The following is a 14,999-nucleotide window of genomic DNA, read 5'->3' on the forward strand; positions in this document are numbered from 1 at the left end:
TTTAGCCCGGTGGAGATGGGATTAGTTTTACTGGTTGGTTGCTATAATAACTTTTTTTTGTGTCCAGGTGGCAGCTAAACATGTTTCTGCCAGATTGTGATTGTATCACATATGGTCATAACTGTAGCTGTCATTATTATGGTCCCTTTAATAAGCATGTGGGATTGCACTTTTCTTGTGCTATTCTGACTCCTTTGACTGACTTTCTCCTATTAAGTCTGTATGGAGATGAACCCATACAGAATAAGTTGTTGAGAGACTACTCCAAAGCATTCATCTTCTCGCAGTTGAGCAACTGGATTTGTGTACAAGGTGACTAAATACAATGAGTTTAAGAAAATTGTAATTTTGTACAAATAGGAAATGAAATCAGATCTTAAATACTCTTTTCTTTACACGTGAAGCTTTAAGATTAATAACTTACAAAGTGGCAAAAATAAAGTGACACATTCATCTGCAAAATTGGCAGCAAATAAATAGATTTTCATAATACAGTATACTGATTTTTTTTTTTTAAATATTAGCTTCAAGCTAAAATAGAGTATGCTATATCACTTTAGTTTCCAAAACTAACATAGACATGTACCATAAATACTGAAATAGAGAATACTGTATATCATAGACAATGATGCCTCTGTATCAATTTCAGATCTATAGTTTGCTACTGAGTAGAGACACAGAACTGTGCAAAAATAGCAGTGCATGCTTCCATCCCTCATTCTCCCCAAATGTGAGGTCCACAATGAAGGTCCCTAGACCTCTCACATTAATATAGACAGAAAGATTTAACTGTTATAATTCTATAAATATATAATTAAATACAAATATAGTATGCTCAATCAAAAAATATATACATTTATATTTACAGCTAAGAATTATTTGGGGGGGACCCAGCTCCACAAGCAGTAACTCCAACATATAGTAAAGTGCATTCACATACTTATACAATAATGCATATACCCTCACTGGCAGAAATGTGGTTACCTCAGCAAAAAAATAGGTCCCAACACTTAGGAAAGGATTTGGGATTATGGAATTTCACTGCTCCCTAAAATACAGCTTTGCCTATGGATTCCACATGTTCTTTTTCAATCCACTACTGATTATGGATTTTCAAGATGAGGGTAAAAATTTTCTGATTGCTTTTGGCTTTGTGTTATCAATGTATGTGGGGCAATTTGCCATTCAACGCCAAGGAATTAATCTTGGTCTGTCCTTGAGAAATGCACCGGTGAATTATTGCTTTTTAACTACAGTGAGGGGAAATATGTATTCAGACACTTTTTTTGTTATTTAATATACTTTCAGTACATATATCCAGTTCAAATGTACACACCCTTTATACTTAGAAATATGAACAAAAATGTATGTATTCATAAGCATAAACAAAGTTTAAAAATAAAATTGACAGGGGAAAAAGTCTTCTGACAGTATTCTGTATAAAATAAATAAATAAATAAATAAATATATATATATATATATATATATATATATATATATATATATATATATATATATAGGTTACATTAAAATAAATATAAATGCTAAATATAAATGCTTCTGCAACTGCTGCTGCAAAAAAAGTTCTCATGCAAATTGTACTGGGTGTCATTATAAATAAATGTTGCCATTCACACAAGAAGTAGCAATCATGGTGAAGGTTAAGGAGCTTCTTAAAGGGACCACAGCACTTAAATGGAAAAATCTACAGAGCTATAGCAAATATCTTAAACATCCCAGTCAGTACAGCTGGTTCAATAAAATGCAGGTCAAAAGTTTTTGAAACCACAACTAATCATCCCCGGATAGGTGCGCCACATAAGATTTCACAACATGTTCTCTCACTAATGATAAGGAAGGTACAAGAGAAGCCAGTAGTCACTCGATAAGATTTGAAGGATGACCTGAAAGCAGCAGAAACAACAGTTACACAGAGACCAATAAGCAATGAATGGCACCGCAATCATCTCCGTTCCTACACCCCACTTAAAACTCCTCTGCCAAAAAAGAAGCACAGAGATTTGCATCTAAAATTTGCACACAAGCATGTAGTCAAATCAGAACACATTCGCCAAGAATCTGAATTTGGAGAGAAGATGGACCTTTCAACAAGACAATGACCTCGAACTTACAGCCAAAATGACACTGTGAAAATGCTTGCATGGCCTAGCCGAGACTTTATTTATGTAGGATTATGAAATTGTGAGTGCATAAGTGGGATTCTCATTAACTTGGACATTTGAAGACAATTTGCCAAAAGTGAAAAAAATAATAATTACTACTTACCACAGAGGTCTCAAAGCTGTAATTGCCAGCAATGTCTTTGCGACAAATTACTAATGTTGTTATTTTTCTTGTATCCAAATACCCTTTTGTCTATCTTTTTTTTTTTTTTAAACGTACACTATATGGCTAAAAGTGTGTGGATACCCCTCCTAATTATTGAGTTCGGGTGTTTCAGCCACACCCATCTCTAACAGGTGCATAGAATCAAATACATAGCCATGCAATATTTATGCAAAAACATTGGCAGTAGAATGGATTGTACTGAAGAGCTCAGTTACCTCAAATGTGCCACTGTCATAGGATGCCATCTCTGCCTCAAGTCAGTTTGTGAAATGTCTGCTCTGCTAGATCTGCACCTGTCAACTATGAGTGCTATTATTGTGAAATGTAAGCTAGGAATGGTGTAAAGCACACCAGCACTTGACTCAGTGGAAACATGTTCTCTGGAGTGATGAATCATGCTTCACTATCTGGCTGTCTGATGGACCTACCGGAATGCATAGTGCCAACAGTAATGTTTGGTGGTTTTAAGGGTATGGGACCCTTAGATCCAGTGAAGGGTAATGCTAATACTACAGCATACAAAGGCATTTTATACATTTTAGTATGCTTCCAATTTGGGGCAACAGTTTGGTGAAAGTGACCTCAACCCCAATGAACACCTGTGGGATCAACTGGAACATTGATTCTCATCCAATCAATGCCTGACGTTACAAATGCTCTTTTGACCGAATGGGCAAACATTCCCAAAGACACACACCAAAATCTTGCGGAAAGCTTTCCCACATGAGTTATAGCAGTAAAGCAGGGCCAACTCCATATGAATGCCCATGGTTTTGGAATGGGATGTGCAAACAGCTCATATAGGTGTGATTATCATGAAATGTATCTTTGTGTATACTTATCAACGCATATGTTTTCATACAAAGTCTACATATATTTTGTGTGTAAAATTGAAGTGGATATATGTACTTGAAATATAATAAAACAAAAACAAAAGTGTATACTTTCCCCTTGATCGAGAGAGGAGAGAGAGAGAGAGTTAGTTATTTTCTATTTGGATTTGCCCACAATGCTTCAACCTATTGTACTACTATCGACGCCACCAGTCATCTGCATCTGCCATTGCAGCCATTATTCCTAAAAGAATTTGCAAAACATTTATGAAACTAGTACACTGTGGAATAATCCAGCCATTGGCTTGGGTTGATATACCACAAAATTGGTCAGAAAAACTCCAGAAGGAAACTGCCCTGGCAGCCTGGAATGTAAGGAATTAGAACTGCACAATATAGGCATCTTGAATTCTACCAGCTACTGGGAATACCACGAAAAATACTTTATTTACTCCAGTAAATCCAGCCCCATCATGCCACTATGGTTATTTTATACACTAGATATAAATGCTTTACATTTAGCAGATCCTCCCTTCCCCAAACCAGAGCTAATTTTAGCTCTGTGTTGCAGCATATCCAGACAATGCTGGCAGCTACAATTAAAGCTATCCAAAATAAAATGGATTGAATAGCAGGTGATACCTGATGTTCTGGGAGGAGGAACTTGTGCCAGATGAACTGTCAGGATCTTACTGTTCCTCACAGCCATTAGAATTGCACACTTCACCCTCCTGGCACTGGAACATGTACTGAGACATAGCAGCAGGGACAAGGATGTTGGACAACTCCTACACATACAATATACAGATAGACAAGATGGTACCAACTGACTAGCTGAATTCACTATGAACAGATAATTAAGATGATAGTACTGTATATCATTCAGTGGTGATGGACAATGTCTTTAAGATGATCTAATTCAGAGTAAGTCACTCACTGATTTGAGATTTGGGTCCATCTCTGTGAAGTTCCACTCATTGATGGGCATGCTAAAAGTGAATGCCTTTAAGAGAGCAAAGGCAGTTCATGATTAAGAAATTTATTTAGATTCAACAGTAAAAAGTAATTATGTATGTAAACACTATCATTTTAATGTAGCAAACAGAAACTAAAATTACAATACATTGGGAATAAAATAAGGGCTTATTATGTATTGCATATTAGGTGCATAAAAAACACAGCATGTGTTTCAGTGATGTAAAGTCTGACACATTAGACTTTCTTGCTTTTTTAAAGGTGTAGTATGTAGGGTTCTTTTGCAAAAATGGAAGAAAAAAAAAAACCCCACACACACCCATAATTACTGAGTCGCTGGATAAAAAAGCTCACTCTATGTTGTTCCTGAGTCACCCTGACAATCCTGCAATAGTAACTCACAGTCAGCACTTTGTCAGTGGTGTCAGGTCCGAGTTGGCTGGAAATTTGTATGCATGAATACAGCAAGTGTCATCGCGACCCAACTTTAGGCACAAAAGCACTCAGACTACAATGTGGCAAAAGGGAGACTGCAGCCAATTAGGAGAGAGAGCGAGAGAATAAGCAAGTGAGCTAGGCCATTTCTAACTATAAGCAAGTAATTTACACTCTCCTCCAAAAGTATTGGAACAGCAAGACCAGTTATTTTGTTTTTGCTATACACTGAAGACATTTGACTTTGATATCAAAAGATTAATATGATATATTAGATCAGAATTTCAACTTTCATTTCCTGATATTTACATCTAGATAAATAAAATAAGTTAGAACATGGCACCTTTTGTTTGACCCTACCCATTTTTCAAGTTATCAAAATATTGGAACATGTGATTGACAGGTGTTTCTTGTTGCCAAGGTGTGCCCTGTTAGATGAACTATTTACACAATTGATAGCAATGAATGTCTACTCTTGGCTTAAACCCTGGGTTTTGCTTGTGTAGACTGCATTTGTTGTTAAAAATGATAAACTAACATGAAGACCAGGAAGCTGTCTATAAATAATAAGTCAGAGCTAATGCACAAGCATTGAGATTAGCCAATAAAACAATTTGGAATGTCCTGAAAAAGAAAGAAACCACTGGTGTACTAACAACCAGACATCAAACAGGTCAGCCAAGGAAAACAGCAGTTGATGACAAACATTGTGATAACTGTGAAGAAAAAGCCAAAAACAACAGTCAGTGATTCACTAACAACCTCCACAGGGCAGGGGTGAAGGTATCACAATCCACCATTCAAAGAAGACTTATCCAATACGTTTATATGGACAACAATAATCCAATATTAACCCGATTAAGACAATACTCTGATTAAGAAACTAGCATGTAAACAACAATTTTTAATTACCTTAATCCGACTAAAGTCATACTCGAAGTAAACACAAATCGAATTAAGACGTGGAGTATTCCTGTTTTAGTCGCATTATTGACATGTGTTACAGACATGTACACCCCTTAATCACACTATTAACACTGTGTCTGAGTTTTCACTGCATTTAGCGACAGGGCACATACACACACGGCAGAGCTCAACCGTTTGATGGCAAACAAGAGAGCACAGCTGCGTCCGAAACCGCGTACTTACCTGCTATATAGTAGGACAAATACATGTATCTCGGCTACTATATAGTAGGTAAGTACGCGGTTTGGGATGCAGCCCACGGCTTCAAGCAGTCGTCTATTTGCACGTATAGCATGACTAGTAATCAACTGCACTTGAAGCTTTCGTAAAATTAAAAATGAAACACCCAAAACTGTATACGGTACCATAACGGAGATGAACTGTATGTTGATACGTGAAATTCTGGAGGGACGTCAGACGGCATGGTGTGGGGACGTAATGATGTGTGCCGTTAATCGATCTATGTTCTATAACATGTAAACCAGGAACATGAAAGGAATATTCTAAAAGCGACTCATGTAAACACCTTAATCACAATATTGTCTTATTCAGAATAAGGTCAATAATTAGATTATTGCTGTCTGTGTAAACGTAGTCATAGAGAACAGAAATATAGAGTCTGTACCACAAGATGCACACCACTCATCAGCAGTAAGTATCAGAAGGCCAAATTGAAATTCGCAAAAAAAAACAGAGAAAAGTTCTGGAACAAAAATTAACCTCTACCGAGGTGATGGAAAGGCAAAAGTGTAGAGAAAGAAAGGATCTGCTCATGATTCAAAACATACAAGCTCATCATTCAAGCACGGTGGAAGTAGTGTCATGGCTTGGGCTTGCATGGCTGCTTCTGGAATAGGCTCACTAATCTTTATTGATGATGTAACTCAAAAATATAAATGATGGTAGCAGCAGAATGAGTTCAGAAGCCTTCCAAAACAATCTGTCTGCCAATTTACAAAGAAATGCATCCAATCTAATTGGGAGGTACTTCATCATGTAGCAATGACCCAAAACACACTTCCAAACACAACAATGGACTTTATTAAGGGAAAAAAGTGGAAGGTTTTAGACTGTCAAAGTCAATCATCAGACCTTAACCCAACTGAGCAGCATTTTACTTCCTGAAGAGGAGACTGAACAAACAACAACTGAAAGAAGGTGTGGTATAAGCCTGGAAAAGGTCATAAAATAAGAATGCAGCAGTTTGGTGATGTCAGTGGGTCACCGGCTTATTGCAAGCAATGGATATGCAACCAAATATTAAGTGTCATTTATTTAAATTTCCTTTAAGACTATCAGTTCCAATACTTTTGCTCATCCACAAATTGTGTGGTCTGCCACCAAAAGTGATATGTTTTAAGTTGTTTAACACATCTAGATGTAAATATCAGGAAATGAAAGCTGAAATTCTGATCTATCGTCTCATATTCATGAATAGCTAGCAAGATAAGTCAACCAGTTAACATTAGTGAATAGCCAGCATCATATATTAAAATAACACTAGACTTGAATCATTTTATATATATATATATATATATATATATATATATATATATATATATTATATAATTCAAATATAGAATTGTAATGCATGTGTAACGGACCAGAATCAATAATTCCGCTTATATCACAGTTACCACACCTCAAGACCTTTGACATATGTCAGGTTTTGTCCTTAAAACACTCTTGTGTGTGGAACTAATTTATGACACATGCCATCTCAAGCCTCTGTTGCTAATTCCAAAACATAATTTTATAGCTAGTAATGGAAGCTTGAGCCATTGATATGCAGGTATGAGAGAGAGAGAGAAAGAGAGAGAGAGAGAGAGAGAGAGAGAGAGAGAGAGAGAGAGAGGGCGTTCATGTGATTTTTTTGTGTGTTTTTTCGTTTCATACTGCTAATATAAAAATGGAACAGATAAATATCGATACAGCAATCACACGTGCTCTCTCACACTCTCTCTTTCTTTCTCTCTCTCTCTCTCTCTCTCTCTCTCTCTCTCTCTCTCTCTCTCAAAATAATTGCACACCTCAAAACATCTGTCAGCCAATCAGAATTGAGAATTCATCAGCACTGTGGTGTATATATATTGCCTAGAGACTTAAAGTGTTTTGTTCCCAAAGAATGAGCATGTAATGAGCCTGGCAAGGCAGTATTTACAGGTAAGAAATTCAATGGCCCTTTAAGTGGTGCTTTCTTTTTTATCCAAGTATTTATGTGGTTATCTGTTGTACCTACATCCACATTGGCAGAGCTGGACTCTATACTTTGCTGGTGGTTTCTCAGGAGCAGCTGTAGTTCCTCAAAGCTCATGTCCACATTTTCAACAGCTTCAGAAGGTTCTGGCCTAACACACACACACACACACACACACACACACACACACACACACAATATTAAATCATACTTATGAATACAATATAATTCAAATCAAACGTATCAATCTATTACACACTAACTTGTCTATGGTTCTCTTGGCCCTCCTCTCTCCAGGACCTGACCCTCGGCCCTCTAGGACGGACTGTACCATGGCCAAGGGGAGAACCGGGGGTTCCGTACACACACCACAAGAAATGTCCTCACTCCATCTGTGCACACCTGGACTCACTGGCTCTTCTTTAATAATCATTGGACACCTTTCCCTATATGAATAGGCCATATTGCAAAGTATAAGAACATACTATTTATTTAATACAACATGTGAACATAGGATGTCAAATACTATAATATGTGAAATATTATCCATAGGTTAGCCACATAAAATTAACATTTCTTAAATAATGTTTATATCAAATTTGTACATACTTGAATTCCTTTTCGTAAGATTTTTTTTAAAAATTCAAAACGTGCAAATATGTATACCGTGCTTCCTCCATTTGAATAGCCATTGCACTAGGCTGTGACATGTCAGTAACATCAGCGATGATCGGTCCTACTGTCATTGTGTTGCTAGTGGAACAGGAGGCAGCCTCTGTGGATGGCTGACAGTAAGAGTAAAGGAATGAGATGAGAGCTTTGTAGGAGAAACAAAGACACTTGCTGACTTATAATATGTGACAAATTATCTTTTATTTTGCAGTACTTACTAAGTCTAAATTATACTTTAAAATACTACAGTTATAGTGATCTAATATTGTAGTGATCTATAATATCTACCAATCTGTTTGTTGGCCAGACATAGATCCATGTCACCACAGCCACTATTGGAACCATTAGGTTAATTAACATTAACAATGACCAAATTAGAAAAAAAAATGAAAACATTTAATGAGTGATATTTCAGGCAGAAACATATGTGGACACTCTTTAATATTATTTGAAGAGAATATATTTTTCAAACAAATAGTCCAAATATTTTTGCAAAAGACTTCTTTGCTACCCTCTTCCTGTAATGTCTAAAATAGCGAAGTACACTTGGAGAGGCTACTGGATATTCCTCCATGTCTCAAGCTTTTATTCCTCGGTTTGTACATGTGGACTCCGAGGCCATTGCAAAAGAAGGACACATTGTAGGCATTGTATTACTGTTAGGGCATCTTTTCTGCAACACTTCCAAAAAGCTTGTTGCTTAGAAACTTTACAACCCAAAATTACACTGTGGATTCTTTTAAACTGTCTTCTTTGCAATGAAATTATTATTATTTTTTATTATGGTCCTTATTCTGACGCAATTATATTGTAATTATTTATTTACTTTTTAAACATTCGTCATATTTTTAGACTTTATCATGTTTGCTGACTGACATTGACATTACACATCAGTAAACCATTTGAATATTCTCTACTGCTTGTATCCTATACTACCGATTGGATGTAGAAGGCCTCTTGTATGGACTCCATGGAGTGGCTGTGACTGAGTTTGGAGGTAGGAGGAGTGGTGGCGCCATCATCTAACATCAGGGGCCTGAGTAATAGGAGGGAAGTCATGAACAACACACAACATACAAACCTGCGATTCACTCAATGCTATTATAGGCTGTAAAATGTAGTCAGAGATTTTTCTTCCTTGGCATGTTCAGGATAAAGTGTTTCTTAAATGTTAGTTTTAGGTCAGCTTGAATTTACTTGCATGTGCTGAAAAAAAGTTGTATTATTGTGCAGTGTATTACTAGACCTTGTCCTCTCTCTCACCTGATTCATTTTCACAGGTCACCCTAGCTGACAGTGCACTTCTTCATAGAGGGTAGAGGGTCATGCGCTGTGGTTCAGTGGGTTGGTGTGTGTGTGTGTGTGCATGCATGTGTGTGCGCATGTGTGTGTGCCATAGAGCTCAGCAGATTCAGCATTCAGCTCCATTCAGGGTAGCCGAACCAATGAATTGTATCACCTGACCAAATCCAGCTGAGTTGGCCATTCGCACAGCTGTGTTTATTTGGCCCGTATATGTTGATTTGCATTTCTTTTTTTGTTGCCTTTTTTGTGAATATGTGTGGGTGTGATAATCCAAGCACAGCTGCATCATCCTAGCGTGGGCAGGTATCAGTCTGAAGTCAGTATGTGTACTCACAATTTTCTCTTCATTCCGACCGTGCTGGGGGGGCTCGCCTGCATCTGGCTGAACAGGAACTGAATCAGCTAATAACAAAGCCAGAGAGTGATTCAGCATTACTGAACTGTTTCAAACACCAAATTGTCTACATGCTTCATATGTACTGTTTTTTTGTGGCTGTTTTTTTTTTTTTTTTTTACCTTGTTCATAACTTTCTGCTGCTGTGTGTGGTTTTGTCTCAGTGACACCACCTCCCTCCACAATACTTCGTTCTGCCTACACAAATAGAAAGATATCCTGTTAAAGCTTAAATAAATTCAGTTTTATCACAGCTTTAGCACAATCTATTGTCACTGCTGACACACAAGCCCATTGATCTACCTGAGGGTCCAGTCATGAGCAAGGCACATGACCTTCACTGTAACCCACTAAAAGGTCAGGAGAGTTCTATTCAAACAGCATGCACAAAGCCACAGGCTCAATGAATAGAGACCAAATGTAGGTGAAGAATGAGAGTGAATGTAGGTAAAGGGTCAAATCCTTTTGGGGTGAGAATGCTTTCTGTTTGTTTTTATAGAGGGGAGCACAAACACTAACTCATTTAACCTGTAGAAACCTTCATACCCATATAATCTTTCATAGGCTAAATTAGTTACTACTAAATTGATCACATTTGTTAAAAACTGTCACATCGGATAAAGAATGAATGTCCCGAGACAGCTATCCAAAAAAAAAAAAGCATTCGTTCATTCATTAACTTTTCTTCCACTTTTCCTGCTGGGGGGTCGCAGCACCAACAAGCTGAGAAGGTGAGCGCAAACTTCTCTATCCCTGTCCACACACTCCAGCTCCTCCTAGGCAATCCACAGAGTGTCCACTATCTAACTGAAAGATATAATCTCTCCAGTGGCTCCTCGGTCTTCCCCAAGGTCTCAGTCCATTGGAATATCCCGGGATTGCCGAGCTCCTCACCCTATCACAGAGAGTAATCACAGAAACCCTGCAGAGGACCCTAATTTCTGCTGCCTGTATTCGTGACCTTATTCTTTCAGTCACTACCCATATCTCGTGACCATAGGTGAGGACAGGGCTGTAGATTGAACAATGAGAGCTTTGACTGAGCTCCTGCTTCACCACTACAGACCGCAAATAATAGCAAATTCTAATCAAGTACAAAATATGTGTCAAAAAGTTGGGCTCTCACTGTTTCATATCTTGCATCTGGCACTCCATGTTCTCTTGTTGGCTGCGAAGCACCTGTACTTCATACAAGAGCTTGCTTAAGTCCTCCTGCCTGAATTTAGTTTCCTCACTTTTTACTATAGACACCTGATAGAGAACACATACAAAAAGAAACAGTTTGATGAATCAGCATGTCATGCATGCCAATAAAACCATTGTGACTATGTGTAACACTAAATTATGTATGTGTATATTCATGCATTAGTCATACCTTGCGCTTGATATGTTCTAGAAGATGCTCATGGCCTTGGAGGAAGTACAGGTGCTGAAACTCTGTATCATCTCTTTCCGGCTTCACCAGCCCACTCTGTTCAATATTCACCACCTTCCTGAAGCCATCTGAAACAATATGATATGATAGATACATACACATGTGGCTGTGCATGATACATACATGTTATTATTAGTTTAATTATAGGTTTATTTTAATTATAGTAACATCTATGCTACAGCTTGTGTAAAAAAAAAAAAAGCTACTATAGAGAGAAAAGTTACTAGGTTAAAATTAAAGTTTTATTGTAACCACACTGAGGTGATGCTATGAAGAATGCTAATGCTGAAAGAATGCTCCTCATTTGTAAGGCGCTTTGGATAAAAAGCGTCTGCTAAATTAATAAATGTAAATGTATTTATTACAGCCCAATTAGTGATACAATACTTATATCAGGAGCTGCTGTTGAAAATTCATAACAGGAAATATATAGAAAGATTCCCACATTTTATAAAATAGGAAGGATGTACAGTCAGGTCCATAAGTAATACAACAGGGACAATTTTCTCTGTCCTCAGTGGATTTGAAATGAAGTAATCAAGATTTGATTGAAGCCTAGACTTTTCCTTTAATTCAAGGGGTTTAACAAAAATATTGTATTAACCGTTTCGGAATTATAGCAATTTTTTTTACAGAATCCTGCTATTTTTACAGGTTCAAACGTAATTGGACAATTGACTAATAAGCAGTTTCATGGCCAGGTGTGGCCTGTTTCCTCATTATTTCATTACAAATTAAGGAGATAAAAAGTCTGAAGTTGATTTCAAGTGTTGAATTTGCATTTGGTAGCTGTTCATGGGAATTCCTAATATGCGGTCCAAGGCGGTGTCGATGCAAGTGAAGGAGGCCAGCATTAGGCTGAAAAAAAAACAGAACAGACCTATCAGAGAGATAGGAGCACTTTAGGAGTGGCCAAATCAACCATTTGGACATTCTTAAAAAGAAAGAATGCAATGGCGAGCTCAAAAAAACACCAAAAGGCCTGGAAAACCACGAAAGTCAACTAAAGTGAATGATTTGTTGCTCAGGGAGGTAGGCATATCATTGTCAAAGTCTACAATCAAGAGACACCTTCATTAATGTAAATACAAACAGTTTACCTCAACATTCAAACCACTGGTAACACTCAAGAACAGAAAGGCCAGATTAGACTTTTAAAAAACTCTTTTAAAAAAAGGCCTCACTAATTCTAATGCAAGATTAACTTTTACCAGAATGATGGGAAGAGAAGAGTTTGGGGAAGGAAATAAAGAGCTAATGATCCAAATCATACCACATTAATGGTAGAGCAGTATTATGGCATGGGCATGTATGGCTGCCAGCGGAACTGGGTGACTGGTGTTTATTAATGTTGTGACAGCTGATAGAAGTAGCAGAATGATTTCTGAAGTGTATAAAGCTATACTTTCTGCTCAGATTCAGCCAAATGCTGCAAAACTGATAGGATGGTGCTTCACAGTACAGATGGATAATGACTGCGAAAGCCACCCAATAGCTTCTAAAGGCAAATAAATTAAATGTTCTTAAATGTCAGATGACCTCAACACAATTGAGCATGTTTTCACTTACTGAAGACAAAACTGAAGTCAGAAAGACAGACAAACAAGCAACAACTGAAGGCATTGATGCATTAAAGGCCTGGCAAAGCATCTCAAGGAAGAAAACTCAGCATTTAGTCATGTCTATGGATACAAGAATTCAGGCAGTCACTGACTACAAAGGATTTGCAAAAATAATCCTAATATTTATGATCATGTTAGTTTGTCCAGTTACTTTTGAGCCTGTGAAAATGGAGGGACTCTGAAAAAATGGCTGTAATTCCTAAGCAGTTAATGCAATATTTTTTGTTAAACCCATTGAATTAAAGCTGAAAGTCTACACTTAAATCTCATCTTAATTGCTTGATTTCAAATCCACTGTGGTGGTGTATAGAGGCAAAATGACAAAAAATTTACTCACTGTCCAAATACTTGACTGTACAGTTTTCAGTTGTTATAATTATTGTTTTAACATTGCATCAGGGTTATAATTATAGCTAAATGAAACTCGACCTGTCAAGTGACAAATAGCTTGATTTCTGCTATGCTGTGTAAAAGTACATACACATGTTGAGTTGGCGCACAAAGCTGGCCATGTTGTTGTGTTTGAAGTATTTGGGCAGAACCTCTTTGGCAAACCTGCCTTGGTCAAACACATGGAAGCTGGTACCAGTCTAGACACAAAAATCCAAGAAAAAAAGTCTGTGTATTAATGGAATATCAAATATTCTAGTTACATTTATGTAGGCAAATGCCATGTTATTTTTCTATCATATATCTATCAACAAACATAGTCTCGATACGTCATATCTCCTAGGTAAACTTAACCATGGATGAAATAGATATATACACACAGTTGCAATCAAAATTATTCAACCCCCATTGTAAATCAGGTTTATTGTCAAAATTTACAGACTTTCAGCTGTTTGCAATGAACAAATCAAACAAAAGCAATTGAAATAGTTCAACACAACGAATGCTTCAAGTGGTTTCCCCAAATTCAACTGAAGATGCAACTTATAATCATTTCTCGTGTTGCAATGGGGGTTGAATAATTTTGATTGCAACTGCATATATAAATATATATTGGGACAGTATGGAAAATTCTAATAAAAACAAAGAAGAGTGATTTGTAAATGTACTTTGACTTTTATTTAAACAAAAAACCTATGAAGACAAGGTATTTGATGTTTTACCTAATTAACTGCATTGTTTTAGTTGGCACAGGGGCAATTTAGGACTAATAGCGATGTGACAAGTTAAAATAAGAAGGTGATGTGAAACAGGTGAGGCAATCGTCTAATCGTAGTACATAAGGAGCCTCCAAATAAGGCCTAGTGCTTCAAGAGCAAGGATGGGTTGAGGCTTGCCAGTCTGCCAACAGATGCATCAGCGAATAATCCAACACTTTGAGAACAACATTCCCCAAAGACAAATCGGTAGGATTTTGGGCATTTCACCTTCTACAGTGCACAATATAATTAAAAGATTCAAGGAATCCGGTCAAATCTCGGCAAGGCCGAAAACTACCTCTAAATGCGTATGATCTCTCAGACGTCACTGTCTTAAAAACCGTCATGAGCCTGTAATGGATATCCTGATATGGGCTCGGGAATACTTTGTTAATCCTTTGTCATGCAACACCATACACCGCTGCATCCACAGATGCAAGTTAAGGCTTTACTATGCAAAGCAGAAGCCATACATCAACACTGTCCAGATGCGCTGCTGACTTCTCTGGGCTTGGTCTTATCTGGGATGGACAATAGCACAGTGGAATTGTGTTTTGTGGTCAGACGAGGCAACATTTCAAATAGTTTTTGGACAAAACAGCTGTCGTGTTCTCCAGGCCAAAGAGGAAAAGGATCATCCAAGCTGTTATCAGCGTCGGGTCCAAAAG

The 14,999-nt window shown here is 37.4% G+C and overlaps 1 protein-coding gene across 1 annotated transcript in view; it reads right to left on the minus strand.

Moving 5' to 3' along the window:
- The window catches only part of hsf4 (heat shock transcription factor 4), a 27,123-nt gene that overhangs the window by 9,757 nt on the left and 2,367 nt on the right, over positions 1–14,999 (minus strand). The window contains exons 2-12 of the mRNA XM_053623178.1: positions 13,665–13,773; positions 11,502–11,629; positions 11,253–11,377; positions 10,249–10,324; positions 10,067–10,134; positions 9,364–9,463; positions 8,422–8,540; positions 8,019–8,201; positions 7,798–7,906; positions 4,120–4,185; positions 3,825–3,970 (exon numbers count right to left, since the gene is read on the minus strand). Of these exons, the coding sequence (XP_053479153.1) occupies positions 3,872–3,970; positions 4,120–4,185; positions 7,798–7,906; positions 8,019–8,201; positions 8,422–8,540; positions 9,364–9,463; positions 10,067–10,134; positions 10,249–10,324; positions 11,253–11,377; positions 11,502–11,629; positions 13,665–13,773 (1,182 nt within the window). The 3' untranslated portion in view covers positions 3,825–3,871. The remainder of the gene's footprint in view (positions 1–3,824; positions 3,971–4,119; positions 4,186–7,797; positions 7,907–8,018; positions 8,202–8,421; positions 8,541–9,363; positions 9,464–10,066; positions 10,135–10,248; positions 10,325–11,252; positions 11,378–11,501; positions 11,630–13,664; positions 13,774–14,999) is intronic.

This window comes from Ictalurus furcatus, chromosome 4 (assembly GCF_023375685.1).
Source record: "Ictalurus furcatus strain D&B chromosome 4, Billie_1.0, whole genome shotgun sequence".
Classification (NCBI taxonomy): domain Eukaryota; kingdom Metazoa; phylum Chordata; class Actinopteri; order Siluriformes; family Ictaluridae; genus Ictalurus; species Ictalurus furcatus.